The sequence below is a fragment of the Lytechinus variegatus genome, chromosome 15 (genome assembly GCF_018143015.1).
Source record: "Lytechinus variegatus isolate NC3 chromosome 15, Lvar_3.0, whole genome shotgun sequence".
NCBI classification, from domain to species: domain Eukaryota; kingdom Metazoa; phylum Echinodermata; class Echinoidea; order Temnopleuroida; family Toxopneustidae; genus Lytechinus; species Lytechinus variegatus.
In genome coordinates, this window is record NC_054754.1 from 21,483,005 (window position 1) to 21,504,720 (window position 21,716).

Consider the following 21,716-nt stretch of genomic DNA (forward strand, 5'->3'; position numbering starts at 1 on the left):
TTTCTGTGTTTTATCTTCATTTGTATGAACAGTGGAGCGTTTTTTGTTATCATAAACAGTACCTGAGTAAAATGGTAATACATTACATAAATTCCTGAAAACCGCAGGATGTATCTAAGTTGGAGATAACAGTCATATTGTATGTGTGTATATGCCTATGGCAATTTTTAAAGTAATATTTAGCCTACACATGTTTATTTGAGATATGGTAAGGCCCTTATCATGCCTATCATTGTGAGACAAATGAGCACAACTTGTATATTGCAATAAGGACCTTTTGTTTGTAGATCGATTTCTTCAGCCTTTAGCCGTTTTATCGTGTTTTTTTTTCAAATATTATTCCATTATTATGACAAAAGCATGGCTTCAATAAAATATCTCTAGGTTTGACTTTTTGTATTCACTCTAAGCAAATAAACATCACGATTCAAGTACCCAAGAATGAATGAAAAACCCAGTTATGCTGTTTCTCTTCCAGAAATTGCCCTTCAGTTTTACCATCTGAAATACTGAATAAAAGGAATGAATCACACAATACTGCCTATAATGAACATGTGGTTCATCGATATAAAAACAACACCAATATTTGACAGGATGCGTATTTTAACTGGGTGCATGCAAGTCTATAACCAATCAAAATGTAGATTCTGCTTCACACTGCTCAAGGGTATTCCCTGTAATGTTATGTCGCAACCATTTAGAACCATCTCTGATTGGATAGAGCCAATCATCATCTTACGTAACTGCACTAACCATGAAGCAACTTTTGTCATTTCGGCATGCTGTCCGCAACCAAATTCCGTAAAAGATTATGCAAATGATCTTGTCCTAGGACACAACCAGGACTGTCTGCGTATTGTCGTAGGACATTCCTGGGACTGTCCTAGGACAAGATTATCTAAATAAATTTGTCGGCGTTCGGTGCGGACAGCATGCAGATCGTATTAGGACAGAACCGGATACATTTAGGATAACATCACGAGTGGTAAATTCAAGGACTAGGACAATCGGACAATTTGCGAATACTCCATGAAAATTATCGCTCATATATTTAAATAAAAATGAATTTAGGGGTGTTATTTGGGTTTTCTTCGACTACAGAGACTATGTAGGATTTTCTTTTATTTCAAATCAAATTGCATACATTGGTGGACATCCCAGGGTGACAGGGGCGACGCGTCCCCTCACTTTTTTGGGGTATTTGATATCAAATGCCCCCCTCCCCAATATTTGGAAGGAGCAAACAAGAAAAAATGGAAAGAGAGGGAAAAGAACCAGAAGGGAAAAGAGAAGAGGAAAAACAAAAGGAGAAAGACGAGTGAATCAAATAAGATGAGGGGGGGATTTCATGTCACTATGTTAAATTTTCGCTCACGTTTTGTTGCCTAATCTATGACATACATAACTTGCTCAATAGACTTATATTGAGCTTGAAATATCAAGTTTTGAAGTAAAAATACAAAACATTTCTCGGATTAAGTTTTCAATTTGTTTGATTTACAAATAGATTTTATAGTTTTCTGTAAAATAACTATAGTTTGTGATCTAAATATGAACATTTTCTGCTCGCGCTGCGTGCTAGCATTATTTGATTTGTCAAATAACTATTCTCTTTGTGTATTCCATCATTTTTTGAAAAATATCCCTTTTTAGGGTGGTCTGATTGTGAATAGTATCAGCTAAAGCTGATCGCTTGCATTTTGATTTGGAGTTATGTATACCTGTATCAATTGTAACAAATTATTTCAAATTCCTAGACAGTTTATCAAAATTTTTGGCTCGCAATTTGCGCTCGCATTATTTTTGTTAAAAACATATAAACCCATGCATCCTATTCATGATTAAAAAATGTCCAGTTATCTGACCTTAATATCAATTTCGCACCCTCATTTGGCTTATTAGATTAATAAGTAATATAATAATATTTTCATGATTTCCCAATGATCATTGTCCGTTTTTTTCAGAATGGAATATTGACAAGTTTCATCTCTCGCTTAGGAAGATAGTCATCATAGTCATATGAAGACAAGAAATGTCCTTAAACTGTCCCGGTCGCAACTTAAAATATATGTAATGATAAAAATATAAACTTGAGCTTCGCACTCGCATCATTTATTAAGCGCGATCCATATCCAGTTCGTAACTGCGCTTAATTTTTTTTTTTTTAGATCGGAAAATCAAATATTTTTAGCTCGCTCATCGCGCTCTTATTATTGATATTATAATAAAGAATGTAATTAGAATGTCCAGATTCTAGGTCTGGATCTAAACACACGCACGGATGTTTATTTAGATACGAATCTTGTGCCAGTTTCAGATCACATTACCAAATATTATTATTAATGTAGGAATATTATCCATCTATCCAATGATCCATCCTTTTCCTGATTTACAAAACGTGAGATGTCGAATTTCGTTTCGACTCGCGCTTCGCGCTCACATCAAGTGTATAGTCATACCCCTTTCCTGTTCATGCTTTTACAAGGTGCTTAGAATGCCCAGTATTTAGGTCGGAATGTAAAAAAAAATGTTCAGCTCGCGCTTCGCGCTCGCATTATTTGATAGTTGAAATATGTAGGATAAAGGAAAGTGTGTTAGTAGTGTAATGTAGTATTCACTTTTTGAAAGCAGATCTTGTGCAGATCTTTTATACATAACAATAAATTATCTCGGATCTTGATTTTTTCAACTTAGGTAACTTTAAAAAGAGTGTATATGTTCATAGCAAAGTAGGGGCTCTCTTTATAACATTACTCTTTTATAATTTTTCTACAAATTAATACATATATTACAAAAGAGGAAGAAAACAGGAAGTTAGGATGCAAATTGCATTCGACAGGCACATGCGGATCAAGGGGTGACGTGGTCTTGCTCCCCCCCTTTAAAAAAAGTACAAACAGAAGAAAAATAAGTAAAATGGAAAGTGAAACTTAAAAAATGATATGGTGGAAAGGAAAAGGGGGTGCCGTGCTGATACGGCCCTCCTCTCCTTGCTGCTGGCTTACCCCTCCCAGTATTAAAGAGATATACAAACAGCACAAAAGAAATATGAATAAACAAAGGAGATGAATGAAATAAGGTGAAATAGAATTAAGGAGGAAACAAATCGCGATAATGAACAGAAAATAATCGAGATTATGAATGTGTAAGATTAGAAATATCACTTTTAAATTTTGGACGAAAATGTGAATCCAGTGAGAGTCTAATCGCCTTTGCCTCCTCTTGTACCAATTGAAATAGACTAAGAAAGAAATGTAAATGGGCAATTCGAGCAGGCCGAATGCGATCGCTACGCTCTATTGACTGCGTTAAAATAGGAAAAAAATGGAGTAACCAAAGAAGAGGAGAAAACAGGAAGAAGAGTGAAGAAATTGACAGTCCTGCAGACGGGGAGAATATCAGCGTTTCAGCTAGGTCAATTTGTAAATATATTAATGGTCCATTTCGCGCTTCATACTTTCAATAGTTTAATCATAAGAAGATTGTGCACACTGTTCATTTTATTTACGAAAAATGCTTAGGTCTTTCGTCTTTTCTTTTTAGTCCTTGATGTTTGAAAGAAGTAAGTTCGCGCTTCGCGCTCATATTTTATGTTTATGAGAAACATGCTCTGTGCAGACTTTTTTTTCAGGAAGGCCTATTTTTTTGTAAAGAGACGTGGTGTAGTGGTTCTGACTCCGCCTTGTGTGTTCGATTCTCTTAACCGTCCTTTGGCAAGACGTATTGCACACCTTGCCACTCTCCACCCAGGTGCTAAATGGGTACCCGGTTGGAAGCGAAAGTTATTGTATGCTTGAATTTGCCAGCGCCATTTTGAGGCTGGGATGAATGCAAGGAATGCTTCCCAGGGTGTAGAATTGTGCACTTTTCATGTGGGATTGAAATGAATCCTGGGGTAAATCGTTTTGCTCCTGCTGTAAATCGTTTTGAGCCGTTCTGAGAAAAGCGATATTTATAAGCTTGCTCTCATTTATTATTATCATTTCTTATTAATGACACCTCATTCATGATCAAACAAAGTGCTTAAAATGTAATAGGAATATAAACTTGAAATTCAGTTTGAAACCTACACCTGTATTATTATTTGTATTATGATATTTGTCCTATTTGTAAAGTCAAGCGTTGCCTATACGGTCCCTTTTTCAGTTGAGTACATTAAAACAATCTTGTTCATAATCAAACGTTGCATGAAACATCTTTATCATGTTTATATGTTCAGTACAGAACAAAATAATCTGCTCACATCGTTGCCAGCTTAACTATTGCAAGAAATATTTGAAAAGTCCACTTTTCAGATCAGAAGAAAATGCTCGAAATATTCCTCCTTCGTGCTTCGCGCTCGCGTAATACATGTATGTTTAAAACACTGCTTGAAATATTAGGTTCTCAGGTTTGTTTAGTGATATACTAATTAGGCCCCTTGACCCCCGTACTTCTTTATTTTTTGTAATTTTATTGTCTTGTATTATCCAGTTGCCACATCTAGTGCACTGACCACAAATGGCTTTTGCTACTTGTGTACTCGTTCCACACATATTAGCATTGGATCCACCCATTCCTGAATCACTCCGCTTGCCTTCCTATTCCAATCCGCACGTTCCTGAAACATTCCGCATGGCTTCTTCTTTCCTTCTTGAAGCTGACCTGATTGCGGATGGTTTCCGGAAGACGCGGAAGGGTTTAGGAAGGGCAGGACATCGTCAGGACAGGGTCCCGAAGGTGTCATCCGCGTCCAAATTTTGGTCGAGACCAAAATTTGGATGCGGACAAATTTTGATTTCCCGAACACCAGGAAGGGTTTAGGACAGCGTGCGGACACTCCCAGGAATGTCTGGACAGGTTGCGGAAGGGTCGCGGATTGCAATTATTACATTCCGCGCCTTGTCCTGACGCTGTCCTGGCCCTAGTGGAAAAGGGGTATAACACAACCGAACCTACCAGACGCAAAGTTCGCATATCGCAAGCAATTGCAGTGCTTTATCATTTCAACGTGTCGCTTTCTCGAGTAAACATTGCACTGCTTAGTCATTATAATAATTGATTAATATCTTTATCAGATTGATCATAGAGAAATATTCCTAGTTTTCTTGTGAAATATATACACAGCTGTAAATGGAGAGCCTGTAATAATCATATTCGGAGAACCGCTGCGGGAAGCGTTATGTTCAATCAAACATTTTTTTTCAATCTTCAAAATAGACGGAAAAGGGCGTTTCATCGTTTTGTCAGAGTTTCGTTTGATTGCAACGCTTTCTGTTTTCGGTCCCAGAATATGATTTCACGGGACAGCTTTACATTCAGGTTTTCTGGCACGCTTGAGAAGAACAATTACTATAGTCCTTGTTTTGCGCATATGCCTAACAGTAATATTTTTTGGGGAAAAAGCTAAATTTATACAATCGTCATGAGAAGGCAACCGCGTAGCCAGGATTTCATTTGGAGGGGGCGGTAAATGCACGCGAAGCGTGCCAAAACTTACAGAGCGCGCGAAGCGCGCTCCATAGGGGGTGGGTGCAGGGAGGGGGAGTTTCCGCCTCCCGCGCGAAGCGCGAAGCTTTCGAGGTTTCATACATTAAAAATGAAAAGGAGCCGTCTCTCTTGTCTCTAGTATATCAGCTCCAATTCAGTTAACTTTATTGTGATTTTGAACCTTGTTTTAAAATTGACTGTGAACGCACAAAAAAGGAATACAATGGAAGAAATAAAAATAATAATAACCCCGCGCGAAGCGTGGAAGCTAGATAGTTTTGTCATTTTTTTTTGCCAAGAAAAGGATCCCGAGAAAAGGGTGTTCTCAAAAACAAATTGAATACTTCCCTGGGAAAGATCATATTTTATGAACAATTTAGCGACAGTGCATATCTTTACCTCGCAAAACAGAGAAGAAGTGTATATGCCGGGCGGAAGATATTCCTCCCCGCGCAGAGCAATATAATTCTGAAATTTCAAAGGGCGGACGTTTCATCAAATACAGATATCTCCAATACCCCCATCGGCTCTAATTCAATTGATTTTCTAGGATTATTGAACATCATTACGAGAAAAATGGTGCGCAAAAAGTTTAAATTTCTGTGATTTATTGAAATTAGATAAAAAAGGATGCCTTATTTCTTTGACTTATCCTTCATTTTGAATTATAAAGAAACTTACGTGTCATTCAAAATTTCAAACTGAGGGCGCAAAACAGAACAGGAGATGAACAAATATCGTACTTCTTTATTTAATACGACAAGAATTTTATACCTTCCTCTTTTTAAATTAGGAACCTGTTTGCCCAAAATTATGGTTGTTTAGTAATGAGATGAAAAGCGGAGAAGTTGACTTTATGTAGGTGACGGCAGAAGTTTATAAAAAGACTACCCCCCCCCCCCGAGCCGACCCGACCAAAAGTTCCGCGATCAATTAAAAAAAATTACTTCGTATACTTCGGCCTAACCTTACTCTAATTCCATGCATACATTGAACTTAAACTGGCAAGAAACACAGCCGAGATGGAAAAACAGGGTTTAGAAAAAGGGTGGGGGGGAATGGAGATCTTCAATAATAGCATTTAATTAACCGTGCGTAGCGCGGAAGCAAAATTCATTTATAAATTTAGAGCAAGAGTGAAGGAGTTTCACTTTTGAAAAAAAAATAAAGAATGAAAAGAAGAAAAAAAAAGTTACCTTTCTTCTCCTTCCTCCCTTCCCTTTTCCTTTTCTTCTCTCTTTTTTCCCTTCTTCTTTTTCTTTCTGGGGACGTTTTGGGGGGCGACCGCCCCCCTGGCTACGCGCCTGTGAGAAGGACCTGTATCTCGACAAGCTAGCTCTCTTTATGATCACTCTCGTACCCCCTTAAGTTAAAGAACTCATGAAATTCGATACATCATCGTGCAGGACTACTATTTAAAATCGCAATTATTCATCGTACTTGTGAATGTATTGAGTATTAGAGAATTTGATATATAGACTGGATTACATAATCAAGTTTAACAACATTCCCTTACCATCCCCTCTTTCATTCTTATGGCACCCCCCTCCCGCTACACCCCACCCTTATGGATTCATGCCAACCAATACAAATCTGGGGGGTGTTTCACAAAGATTTAAGTATGACTTAGAGTCGCACTTAAATGCCTAGTTGCGCGCAGTATAAATGGCATGACATCATTGGTCTGGGGCCCATTGCAGAAAGAGTTGCAATCAATCGCAACTCTAAAAATCACGCGCAACTTGATTTTCAACCAATCAACAGCGCGCATTTGAGACTTGCGATTGATTTTTTGACTTGCGTTTAAACGCAACTCTTTCTGCAACGGGCCCCAGATCATGCCAAGAGGACGTGCACTACTGCGTACTGTTCAATAAGATTGCGCGTTGCATATCATGTACGCGCACTGATCTCTCCCCTACCTGGATGGGAACAATAACGCTGATTGGCCTATTCCGTGTTGAAGCACCGGAAGTTGGTACCTCCGCACGCCGAGTTCCCCCAAAAAGCCAAAATCGGAGTAGAGTCTGGTACACGGCAATAGTGTCAATTCTTAATTATACTTACCAAATCAACTCTTATAACAGCACTTTTCAATGTGAATTTATACCTGATACAAAGTTTAAGATGTCGTCCTGTGCCACGTATAATTGCACTTATTGTGACGACCGTGGAAACAGAGAAAATGGGATTACTTTTCACAGATAAGACAAGCTGGTGAACTGCATAGTTGTAGACTTTATGTAGTCCCATGTGCTCAAATACATGTGTGGTAATTCTAAATTACCAGAGCAAGTTTCCAAAACTTTAAAACTCCGGGGGGGGGGGGGTTATCGATTGTTGTGATTTCTCTGGAAGCGTGATGAATTCAAACCATGATTCAAATGAATATTCAGTTTATTAATATTCACAAATGTCACCAAGTTTTATGAGTTTATCAATCATGTTTGGACAGAAGAATATCACGACTGAGACACGAAAATACTGACCGTGTATAGCATGTATTGTGAAACTTAAGTTAAGACTGAAAATCTGCCGTTTCGGAGGAGTTAAAAAAATATTTTTTGCAAGCATAGATCCTGACCGAAATAGACTGATTTTTGGGACAAGGACTGGATCTACAAGGTATTCTGAAAATTATTTATCTTTTATTTGTGAAAATTACAAGCTATAGGTACATGTACGGTATATGACTAGGACTTTAGGGGGCTTACGTAACTTGTGGCGTGTGAATTTGTGATATTTCTCTGTCAACAATAGATCGAATTATTTTTTCCAAGAACTCTTTTTTTTAAGTACGTAAAAAAGACATTAAGCTACAGAGACGGATTAACAGACTTCAGAAATTTCACAGAACTTATTTTGAGATGCCGAATGTCTTCAAAGAAAAAATGTCTCGGTGGAGCAAAAAAAAAGGGGGGGGGGTTATATCAACCAGAAATTTAGGGGGTGACGCAATAAAAATAATCTGACAAGCAAAAAAAAGTTATCGACCCAAAATTTAGGAAGGGATGCAAAACAAAAGAAATAATCTGACAAGCATCAAAAAAGGGTTATCAACCAGAATTTCAGGGCGGACCACAACGATTTTAGGGGGGTCCACCTGAATTTAAAGGGGATGCAGGAAAAAATTGACAAGCAAAAAGAACAAAAAAAAAGTTGTCAACATAAATTTTGGGGGGTCTGTCCCCCACCTAAAATTTAGGGGTACAGGAACCCCCCCCCCCCCCCCGCTTCCGCTGCCTACAGTGTATGAACAAACTGGGTAGAGGATAATTGAAGAGGGTCGATCGATGTGACAGAAGGAAAGAGAGAGAGAGAAGGTCAAGTCCACCTCAGAAAAATGTTGATTTGAATCAAAAGAGAAAAATCAGACAAGCACAATGCTGAAAATTTCATTAAAATCTGATGTAAAATAAAAAGTTATGACATTTCAAAGTTTCGCTTATTAAAAAAAAAAATAGTGATATGAATGAGCCAGTTACATCCAAATGAGAGAGTCGATGATTTTACTCACTATTTATTTTGTGTTTTATAGTTTGAATTATACAATATTTCAATTTTTACGAATTTGACGTTTAGGACCTCCTTGCCGGAAGCACAAAATGTTAAAATAATGGAATACCAACCGAGATGTGCATATAACTGTTTTGTGAAATGAAGCGAAACTTTAAACTGCCATAACTTTCACATTACATCCGATTTTGATGAAATTTTCAGGGTTATGCTTGTTGAATTTTTTTCTTTTTATTCAAATCAAGTTTTTGTTGGGTGTGGACTTGTTCTTTAAAGGGCGAGTCCACCTCATGAAAATGATTATTTGAATAGAGAGAAAAACACACAATAATGCTCAAAATTTAATCCAAATCAGAAATAAAATATGAAAGTTACATTTTCAACGTTTGAAAACGATGAATTTTTCGGTGTTACACTTGTTTGATTTTTTTTTTTTTGGGGGGGGTGGGGTAGACTTAAATTAAAGGGGGGGGGGGTTCAAGCCCAGTGTTATAAGCCTTCATAACCTAGAAAGTCCTCGCCATATCGATCCTAAGATGGTTATTTGGAAAACCTCCAAAATACCCCTATATACAAGTCAAGGATTTCATCCATTCTTCCGTAGGTGAGAAAAACACCAACCCCTTCAAAATTATGTTTCCGAATTGTATACTGAGAAAGTACCATGGTTTCAAGAAAATTGCGAATTCTGGCACCTTAAATGTATGAAGTTTAGTATAAAAAGCAATGAGTGCTTCAGTGTGCAGACAGCTAGCGTATCGCTCACAATGCACATGCTAATGGAGCGATCGCGTTCCTTTTGGGGGAACTGGTATGGCGGACAATAGAACTCGCGGGCTTCAAACAAAGGACCCTCCCAGCATATCCAGTTAGGGGAGAGATCAGTGTGTACGCGTCGACATTTAATACTAGTCATTAGTACCCAATACAAAGTCACATATCAGCATTTTAACAGAGAAAACAAGTGGAATGCCTCTGGCCGTCTCACCTGCATCACGCGGTTCAATATAGCAGCAGTGCTGACTTTGAATACTACTCTAACTCGCACAAGATGTTCAGTGATACATGGTTACTCTTATGTCCACTTTTTATGAACAGGACCAATAAACTTACAGAAATATGATGGTTATTCAACAAAAAACCCCAACATGGCCAAAGTTCATTGACCATACATGACCTTTGACCTTGATCATGTGACCTGAAACTCGCACAGGATGTTCAGTGATACTTGATTACTCTTATGTACAAGTTTCATGAATAAAAATCCATTAACTTTCATAGTTTTGATGGTAATTCAACAGATAAACCCAATTCGGCCAAAGTTCATTGACCTTTGACCTTGGTCATGTGACCTGAAACGCGCACAGGATGTTCAGTGATATTTGATTACTCATATGTCCAAGTTTAATGAACTAGACTAATAAACTTTCAAAGTTATGATGGTAATTCAACAGATACCCCCGATTCGGCCAAAGTTCATTGACCCTAAATGACCTTTGACCTTAATCATGAGACCTGAAACTTGCACAAAATATTCAGTGATGCTTGATTACTATTATGTCCAAGTTTCATGAATCATATCCATAAACTTTCAAAGTTATGATGGGAATTCAACAGATATCCCCAATTCGGCCAAAGTTCATTGACCCTAAATGACCTTTGACCTTGGTCATGTGACGTGAAACTCATGCAGGATATTCAGTGATACTTGATTAACCTTATGTCCAAGTTTCATGAGCTAGGTCCATATATTTTCCAAGTTATGATGACATTTCAAAAACTTAACCTCAGGTTAAGATTTCGATGTTGATTCCTCCAACATGGTCTAAGTTCATTGACCCTAAATGACCTTTGACCTTGGTCATGTGACATGAAACTTTAATAGGATGTTCAGTAATACTTGATTAACCTTATGGCCAAGTTTCATTAACTAGGTCCATATACTTTCTAAGTTATGATGTCATTTCAAAAACTTAACCTCAGGTTAAGATTTGATGTTGACGCCGCCGCCGCCGCCGTCGGAAAAGCGGCGCCTATAGTCTCACTCTGCTTCGCAGGTGAGACAACAAAATTGTGTTAGTTTACAGACACTTTACATTTTCATTTGCAATTGTTTTTTATGTGTGTGGACTTCTGACCTGGGCCACACTCATTTCAAAAGTAGCAGCATTTATTTATAGAAAAAAAACATTACCAGATTCACAGATGTACTCATTCATATACAACCTTTGCTTTTTAGGTATTAATCGAAACAAGCAGAAATCAGTCTGTTTTTAATAAGTTTCAATTATTATAAATTTTACATTGAAATTAAGTGTAAAAAATATGATTTGTATAGCAAAATTATATTTCAGCAAACAGACCATCTGCAGCCAAGAACTCTGAAGTCATAAGAGTTAAGCTTATAATGTGCTTTTTACAAATACCTTATTAATTTGTGATTGCCATCTACATGCCAAAGAGAGTTGGGAGCAGCTACTCTGTAGGTCCGCCTCTGAAGCCTTGGATTCAATGCTCTAACTGCAGCATATTGAGGGTAGGTCCTTAACATACTTTCCCGTACACGCCGCCGTTGAATATGGACTACAATCCCATCTAAGCGGGCACAAACAGCATTGGGGCCTAAAAGTGGATTATCACCTACGACACGGCGAACTTCGTCATCAAGGGCTTCCTCCGATATCTCTGCATACTCCCTAAGATTGATGTGATATGCTCTACATATCAACAAAAAAAAATAAAAGCAAATACTAATGGTTGTACAACTATAATTCATTATTTTGTCTCACAACTACAAAAAAACAAAGGAAGGCAGCAAAATGGAAAGGCACTGTGAAAAAAGTGTAACAAAAATTATGTGGAAAATACATTCAAGCAATGAAAATACTATACAATAACAAATGTTTTCAATTCATCCCAAAAGCCAAATAAAATTTACATCGATATATTTTTATCTTTGGAATTTAATTTCAAATACCAATCAGGTTTGATCATACATTTACTATGTTAGCAGACAAGACAGATTTTAAACTATGTGTGTTGCCCATCACACAGTTAACCCAATAACCTGATCTTGAACAACCTTCAATCTCAAAATTTTGACAAAAATCTTCATGAGGAATATCCCATAAAACAGAATTTAATAATTTTTTTTGCCAAATTTACAAATAGTAATACAAATATAATGCAGAAGGCTGAAATGATACACTAAAGATTTTTAATAGCAATATAGGTTCATTTCGCAACCTCGACCCTGCATTAGAGGTTCTTTATCTTCAAATCTAACCTGAGTCTTCTCTCCACAGTACGGACTGAAACTCCAAAGATATCTGCCATTGGCAGGCTGAAAAGCCACTTTGCTTTAGGAACAACAACTGCTGCTAAGTAATATGATACTTTGGACGACCACATGCTTGCAGTATTCTTGGGGCACGGTATGCTGGACCTGGTTCTGCAAGTATCAAATAGAGATTGAAATACACTGTTATCGTTTCCGTAAAAAACGAAATATTGGCATGAATTCTCTAATAGAAAGTGAAATTATTTTTACAGCTAAATTTTTTTAAAGTATCAATACAACCAAAGTGATGGGGAAAAAAGGTCCAGGGAATTGCTTCATGCATGATGATAAAATATTTGTCAATTGATCTATACTTCTACATATAGTATGCGTGTGATGATTATTGTCAATATTTTATTTGACATATATTGAAACCAACTCTTTAATGTTAGACATACAAACGGAGGCCTGGCGATACGGAGTAATTAGCGACTGGATTTCCAAAAGTCTGTGACCCTCCTTAACCCTTACTTGCATAAATAAACACAATTTGACCTTCCTAGCAGTTGAATGATAAACAAAATCAAATCAAGAATACAAGCATAAAAAAGACTTATTTCCAAAAGCTGAGGTAATAGACAGGAAGAAATTTTTTTTATCAACATTTACATTATGAATAGTAACTTAAAATTTGATGATTGAAAAAGTGACATTTAATAATTTGTACTCGATTGCAAACATGTCGATTTCAAATTGCATGTTTGGAACTTTAAAATTTCATATTTTTATTCAAGTTGCAAAAAAGACTAATCATTTTGAAATTTAATCATCAGTTAGAGGGTGAAATTTAATGAGCTGAATATTTTGGATAAGAGTTATGTCCAGTCAAATCGCTGAGGCCGACATAACAAAAAAATATTACAACCTAGTACCAAACAAAGAGTCCAGTGTCGTGAAAAAGATCTGTGTACGGACCGGGTCTGCATGCTATTCATAAGGACCGGTATTCAATAGGACCGCTATTCATAAAGGACCGCTATTCATTTAGTCACACATTATTGATAGCGGTCCTAATGAATAGCAAGCTTTACCCCTGTGTACGGCTGTGCTGCATAGAGTGTAAATCCATGGAATAATCGAGTGATCTGTGCGGTCATACATGCCACATGCTATTCTTGAATTTGCGATATATTGTACAGACTGTACATTGTGCAGATCGTGAATTTGGCATCACTGCGCATAATTGTCTAAACCAAATTGGTGTAAAAAAGACATATCTCTCTAAAGAAAGATGTCACCTTGGCGAAACTTCTCATACATATGGAATAGGTACTTATGAATGTGTCCACCGACTTTTATGAATATTCGTCAAGAGGTTCATTGTAGGGTTATGTCAGAAAATAATAGACAGACTGTTTTGGGGGAGTTTTATATGTAAATGCTACAATATCTTGACAAAAAGTTATTATTCATTGGGAATGTTTATCGACACTTTGGTTCACAGGACAAGTTTCTAGTCATTTAATCCAAAAACAGAGAAGCAATCATAGTTTCACTTGTTGACCATTTTGCTGTCACATGTCCGCAAGCCACAAAAAGTCAGTAAGAAATTCAAAACAAAGCAGAGGATACCGGTAATGAGATGCAATTTGCACCGTATTGCTGGCCCTAACCAGAAGTCAAAAGGATATATTCCACCATGTTATCTTAAATTTTATGGAAAAAACAGATTTATTTGCACATGTGTAAATGAATCTGTTCTTTCCATAAAATTTAAGGAGCATCAGTGTTTGGGCAGTTTAGGGCCTGTTAACAATGTATGTATACATTATTAACAGGCCCTAAACTGCCCAAACACTGATGTCAATATAATCCATATGAGCTTCTGTACCAAATTACCATTATTGGGTTCATCTTGTTCAAGCGAAGTGATGGTCTCATCAATTGCTCGTTGCAGCTCCTCTGACATTTCAAGTGTAATAAGGTTTCCCCTAGCTCCTAGTAAGGATCTTCTCACAGTCGCAAGCCTGTAAGTGTTAAAAAATAGTTAAGGATGAACAGTAGAATGCAACTTCCCATCAAAAGCAAGTAACAAATCAAACAAATACATGTATGAGCATTAATGCAAGAATTTCAAATAAATAAAAAACACATTTATAGTCACACTTGCATACATGTACATAATTCATTGTTAAAATGAGAAAATACCAGCGTATCCAGGAAGAGAGGGACCCGGGAGGGGGTCACTCGCATACCAAAGTGGTACGCATGCTCATCACAAAAAAAAATAAAAAAAGGGCTGATTATTTGCCTTATGGCGTTGTAAATGTTTTTAGCAAAAAGGTTGCTTTTCAAGTGTCATGTGAAATGAAGTTTCATTCCACCCTGAACATGTAGAATTCCATTATTTTAACATTTTGTGCTTCAGGCAAGAATGTCCTAATCATGTAATTCGTAAAAATTTAAATATTGTATAATTAAAACAATAAAAAACAAAAGAAATAGTGAGTGAGTGACTAAACTCTCTCATTCGGATGTAACTGGCTCGTTCATAAAGATAAGCGAAACTTTGAAATGTCATAACTTTCTTAATTTACATCTGATTTTGATGAAATTTTCAGCGTTGTGCTTGTCTGATTTGAGTCTATTGATTCAAATCAACATTTTTCTGAGGTGGACTTGACCTTTAATTATCAACGTTTAGGGCATCTTTTTTTTAAATTATTTGCGTGTCTGTTTAAAAGTAGTTCCCACAAAGAGATTTCCCTTGATTATTCAAGTCTCTTCGCCAAAGACTTTAATAGCGATAATTTACATGCAAGATTTTAATTCTGAAAGGCCAAAATTGAAATAAATTATGTTTCATTTTAATTTCATGGGCACATATGGAACATTTTCCCCTGGGTTTCTTTCTTAAGACATGTGTAGTTGTGTCGCACAATTTATGGGGTTGCTTTTAGAGTTTACGCCAGTTTTCAAGTATACGTCTTTTAGGGGTCCATTTTATTTTGTTACTCCATTTAGGGGTGAGATCTATAGAACCATATGCCAATAAGGGGTAAAATTTTTCTACACCGATTACGCCATTTAGGGTCCTTTTTTAGAGGTGTGCATGCTGTGACAAGCACGCATACCACTTTGGTATGCAAGTGATCCCCCCCTCCCCCCGGAGAGGGACGGTGGGATTAGCAACCGTTTTTCTAAAGTCTGTGACCATCTGTGACCCCTCATTTGCATAACTAAACACAATTATACAAGTAATTAAACCTTTCTCGCCAACCTATGATAAGCAAAATCAGATCAAGCATCCAAGTATAAAATGAGACTTTTTCCAAAAGCTTAGGTAATAAACAGGAAGATAATTTCATCATTATTTATGTTAGAGATAATTATATGATGACCAAAAAAGTATGAATTTTAACGATTCGTACTTGAATGCAACACATCGATTTTAGAATTCAAATTGCGTGTTTTACACCCTAAAATTTCTTAATTTTATTCAAGTTCCAAAAAAAAAAACCCACTGTACTTAATTGATTGATTTGAAATTTATTCACCAGTTCGTGGGTGAAATTCATTAACAAGCTGAATATTTTGCATGGAATTGTATCAGAAAAAACGTACATGTAACACCATGCAAAACTAAGAATCGGCGTCCAATTCTATCGTGTGTCCCACATATTGAAATTCTGTTGGAAAATGACGCTCGCACAGCTCACTGCAAGTGTACAAATATAAAGCTCAATATATTGTGTACAAACTGTATCATGTTTGCAGAGCTGTAAGGAGGTGTTTCCATGTAGTGTACCACTTCTTTCTGACCTACCTGACACACTTTGATCTGACCCACTTTTTTCCTATTAGTTTCTGTGATCGAATTTTTTGCTAGTAAATATTCATGATTGTGCAAATTATTACGATAGAAGGGTCCTTCCAGCCATCCAACTGATAAATTCCAATTTACATAAACTCAGGGGGACGAAGACTCGCATGTCAGTGAATGAACTGACTTCCATTCCTTCCATCCCCTGTCCATGTCTTTGGTTACTAGGCAACATATTCTGCAGTGGTTTACAATTTATACCATGCAGCCCGTCATTATGTTCAATTTATTTGTGGCTGTTTTCACCTCTTTCAATAAAGGTTCATCATGATTCAGATCTTCAATAATTATGTATGAAATAATGGTATTGTGAAATCCTACCCAAACTTGATATTTCTCATTATCAAACCTTTTGTCCAGCTAATTACAAACAATGACTTGCGTGGCAGCCTACATTGTAAGTCAAGCATTCCTTTGTTAGCATGTGAGCTGTCCAGACTTTCCTGCGCTAAGCCCAGTTGTTTGTATTTTTCATGTGACGAAAAGATGACCGTGATGTTAATAATTTGCACAATTCATGAATGTTCACTAGCAAACAAGTCAATCAAAGAAACCGTCTCATGATAATGCCTCTGTGCAGAAAATGAATGGGAAAAAAAGTGGGTCATATTGTGGTGTGTCAGGTAGGTCAGAAAGAACTGGTACACTAAATGGAAGCCCAGAGGCGTAATTTTTATTTACACAGCAGCCTGTGATTTTTACAACTTTAATTTCAATCGCGAGGAGTCTAGCTAGCTAGCAAAACCTGCGCAAGCGCACATAGTAACTGTAAGGGTTAATGTAAGGTTGTAATAATCATGCAAACCCATCTTTCAATAACTCATCGTTGGCTCAATCGGTAAGGACAGTGTATTACAACATTGGAGTTATGGTTCAAATATCAGTGTATATTTTTGCCTTTATAAATAGTGAGGCAAAGCAATAAAAAAACAAAGTCTAACTGTTTGTGACCTCTTTCGTACTAGCGCGAGTGGGTTTATCAAAATTAAAGCCATAAAATCACAGGCAATTGTGTAATCAGGTAGCTGATACATGTACCTGTATATAGAAAAAAAAACAATATCTGACTGGAAATAGTGGGGAGGGGTGGTGGGGGCACTCTGAAAACTGAATATCTGAAATACACCAGTATGGCCCAATGATGTGTAACATGTACAGCCTTGCTAAGGAGTCTGATTCAGGCACTTGTTCACTGCAACCATCCTGCCTGTGGGGAATCTACAGATAGGACTATGGTAAGCCAATGCTGTACATAGCACACACTAAAAAATCATTAAAATGTCACTTTTGTGACCAAAATTACTAATTTCCACACAGTTGCAATTTATTTCTCATTACTAACTTGGGAATAATTTTGGTATTTACCAGAGCGCACAAAAACTTGAATTTTTGGCGTATTTTTGTGTACACCCTCTAATGGTGGAAAGTAATATGGCAAGAAAATTTTCATTTTTCAATCTCTATATTTAATTCAGAAAAAATAATTTAAAGAATTAAATTTACATTAGAGCCAGGTTATATGATGAATAGTTGTAATGAAAACTGACAGTGTAAGAAAATCAAGCAATTGTCCCATAGAAAAAGAGAAAAAAGGCCAAACATTGACACCCTTATTTTGCCACACATGGAGATGCAACAGAGAACAAGGTTATATCATAACCTTATTATTCATTGAATGAGTGGATTCAGGGAGGGTTGTGTACTTACCTCTGTATGACGAATTGTTTCAAATTATTGTCACGATTGTCTGTAGACCAAAGCCGGCATACTTCTGTAACGACTGCTCGGCATCTTCTTAAGAAAGTGTCCGTCATTATGCTCTCAATTCAATAATACTGATCTGTTAAAAAAAAGTTTCAGACATGGACCTTATCGCAAATAGATTCACGCAAAGGATCATGGGATCACAAAGGGGGCAATAGCGCCGCTATTGTCCGGAGACAATAGCGCCGCTATTGTCCGGATGCGACCATGCGACCACAAGCAGCCGACAATAAAGTGTACAATTTCCATAGTGAATCAAAATACAATCGACGCCCACAGCCAACATTTTGCTAACTTCCAGTAAACGCCTCTTCATATTTGTTCCAGAGTCTAACACCACTTTTCTTGTTAATCATGGGTCGCAGAGATAGATGTGCTGTCTATAGCTGCAAGAATTACAAAAGACTTTATGAAAACAAGTGCAATTTTGTTTCATTTCCGTGCACTGTCTGTGCTTATTTTGGGCTGTGCAGCTGTGACTGTGCAAAGTGTGCTTGTATGCACGGACAGCGGGCACCGGGGGGGGGGGGGGGGGGGGGCACTTGACTAAAAAAGTGGTGAGGGTGTGCCGCGGGCGAGACAAAAAACGGGGGCCTTGGAGCGGGCTTATCGTAAGAAGGAGGGTCCTCGGAACGGGCTTCGGAATGACAAATGTTTGTGAAAACGGGGGTCCTTGGAACGGATCGCCAGCGTGTGAGCGCGTATGCATCCCTACGGAACGGTCATGCGTGCATGATGCAGCTAGCGCGGCCTCCGCCGGGGAGCTCTGCGGCCGCTTTTCACCAAAATTGCAGCTCATTCAACGCCATCGGAGCGGCATAACGAAAAATATGCGAAGCTTTGGAGCGGATTTCTCTCTTCTTTTTTGTCAACAAGGCAAAAATGCTATGCCTTGGAACGGAAATTTGAGTGTAAAAATGGGGGTCCCCTCCGCGGCACATACCCACTATGTATTATATACTGAGTGCCCCCCCCCCCCCCGGGCGGGCACTCTCATCCCAGGGACAGTGACCTCGGCAAGGCAGTGGAGAAAACTGGTCCCAGAATTCCAAGCAATAATAAAATGATGATCAATAAAACAAACTCTGCAGCAGAATTTATTTACTTTATTCTAGCTATATATTTTTGTAATATCAATCGACAGTCAAGAATACCGGCATATGTTTCATAAATGATTATCTCAATCATGATTTTATTCAGAGTAGGCCTACAAACCGAGCTGTGTTTCTTTTACTCACCACAGATAGGCTACATAATTATTGCATATAATTCAGGATCATGGTTGGACATTTTGAAGTTTTATTAGTGGCATGCTTTGCTAGCTTAGCTAAATTTATATAGAGATAAAATATGGTCTGAATTATGATTCTCATATTTTTTTATGGAAAAATATGCTATCTAATTCGGATCGCCGATGTGCTCTTCTCTAAAGTCGATCGGCATTGACCAGCAATCAATGTCTCACTCTTCTCACAAAATCTTCTCAAGTTTAGCCCCAGAAAACTTCGAAAATACAGTGAGTATTGAGTTCAAACTTTCCCTGGGCAATCATGATACAAAGATTGTTCTATAAATCCACATTTAGGTATCCCAAATAATTCAAACACGGAGAAATCAGACTTAAAATTAAACCTGGATTTAGAGTGACACTACACAAAACATATGGCGTTGCAATTTGCATGGCTTCCCAAAAGTCGATTCCGTGTTTGCCCCCTTTCGCATCTCGTAATCCTCTGCGATGACAGACGCCCTCACGCGACAAACGCTATTTGCGATAAGGTCTATAAATATTATAACACTTGTTTCATAAATTGTCCTGTGAAGATCATTAACTAATGGCATGCTAAGAGTTTTAAATCCAGACTGGTTTAACCCTTAAACACGCGAAAAAATATGCGACTGCGTCTCCAATATGCCTCTGATTGTATTCAGATAATTCATGATCCCCATTTACCACTACCAGTATAAAATATCACTACCGTACATAGCTACATCAAATGGTTCTTGTGAAACCGTGATTAAGAATAAAAAACCATATACTAATACATTAACACTACCTGACCTCTGTGACCTTGATGATTCAGTTGCATGATGACACTAGTGAAGTTTCGCACCTCCCATCTAATGATTTTTCAAAAATGTACAAGCTCACCCTAAATATTACACAACCCAAAATACTTGTATCTGAGTCTCCAAAGTCCTGTAGAAGTTGGATATTTGCCGTTTTCATAATCTAAACACATTTCTGAATACCTCGATCGCTTGATTTTCAAGCTCTGTTCTGTGCTGCACACAAGCAGACATACATACATCGCTTGCTACATGTACGTTCAGATCAAATGCAATGACAAACGCCACGGTGATGCGCTGAGTGCAGAGCATCAGTTCAAGTGATCAAATTATTCCGAAACGCATTAGATTGTAAAATATTTGGGGTGAATTTGTATAGGCCTACCCAGACCAAAAGCTTCGGTCTCTGTTTTGTTGGTTGTTCAGCTGAACTCCGTTGGCTTCACTCACCAAATACAGAGACCGAAGTTCTGGCGCAATCTGTACAGGGGACTCAATGGCTTATGTACTGAAGATCGGATAAAACGGGAAGTGAAATTGCGTGACAGCCGAGGTAAGTCACTGTTTTTGTTCCTTTCAACTTCATTTTTCTCTGTTTTTTGGCAATTAATGCCAAGAGATAATATAAATTTGCATTTTGGTCGCATTAATTGTCAAAATTTTTATTCATTAAAGACAAAAATTGAAGAGCCCCGACGGGGGATTTTGCATTGCAAGTCCCCTAATGGTGGCTGCACAATAGCGAGCCGTCTGTGTACGAGGAGAAATTAAAAAAAGAAAATGTTAAAAAACTCCTCGAAACAGACGGCTGCCAGCTGTCAGGCCTACCCAGCTAGTTGTTGTGTGTCAGGACAATCAATTTTAGAAAGTCATTTGGAAAAAAAATACAAGCAAAGTTTCATCAATTTTTAGTACAAATGTTAGAAAATATTAGAGAACAAAATAGATGATGATTCCAACTAGCCTATTCTATTTAGTATTTGTCATATTTTTAGTGTTATCCAAACCAAAGTACAAAGACAAAAAAAAGGCTTCAAATACTAATAGCAAAACTAAAGTGTCCGGACACCAGACCTCCCCATCCTACATGTTTAAAACAAGGCGGTGCGAAACTTGCTAGCCATGCTAGCCGCGTTAGCTGCCGGCCCTAGTGCCCGACTAACGTTAAGGTACGTGTGTGGTGTCCAAATCATGACCATGAGTAACCCAGGGGGCTCCCGGCCACGAGGTCGGGAGCCCAGGATCGTATGTGCAATTTGGCATACTCACCTGACAAGAGTGAAGTATGGTCAAAATAATTCTCCGAATAGTTAAAACAGAAATCAAGCACTTAGGGCCTACCACTATTATATGGATGATGGTCTAACGAGTGGCAGTTTTTCTGACATCTGGGCACAGACTAGACTGGAACCTCAAAAAACGAAAAGTTCTCTCCTTCTACCCCTGTCTCGATCGGCCATTTTTGTTATGAATTGTAACAAAATGGCCGATCAAGACGGGGGTAGAAGGAGAGAACTTTTCGTTTTTTGAGGTTCCATTTCCAGTCTGTGCCCCCGGGTCTGTGCCCAGATGTCAGAAAAACTGCCACTCGTCATGCTCGTTAGACCGGCGCTAATGCAGTTTCGCACCGGCCGGTTACCAGCATACCTCATCACAAATATTTGTTCTCAAATGTCATGACAAGTCTCTCAGTCACATTTCGATGTCAATATATCCACCACTTTTCAAAATATC

General features: G+C 37.8%; 1 protein-coding gene across 4 annotated transcripts in view; it reads right to left on the reverse strand.

Annotated features, from left to right (window-relative positions):
* LOC121428592 overlaps window positions 1–18,052 on the reverse strand; it is a 48,593-nt gene extending 30,541 nt beyond the window's left edge. For 3 of the 4 annotated variants that reach the window (XR_005971812.1, XM_041625343.1, XM_041625344.1), the window contains exon 1: window positions 11,412–11,497. Coding sequence is in view for 1 of the 4 variants with exons in the window: in XM_041625342.1 (XP_041481276.1) it covers window positions 11,412–11,702; window positions 12,272–12,396 (416 nt within the window). In the remaining 3 variants the exon portion in view is untranslated. Of the gene's footprint in view, window positions 1–11,411; window positions 11,703–12,271; window positions 12,437–14,164; window positions 14,293–17,855 lie in introns of those variants that run through there. The other variant, XM_041625342.1, reaches the window with a different exon arrangement.
* Window positions 18,053–21,716: the final 3,664 nt, after the last annotated feature.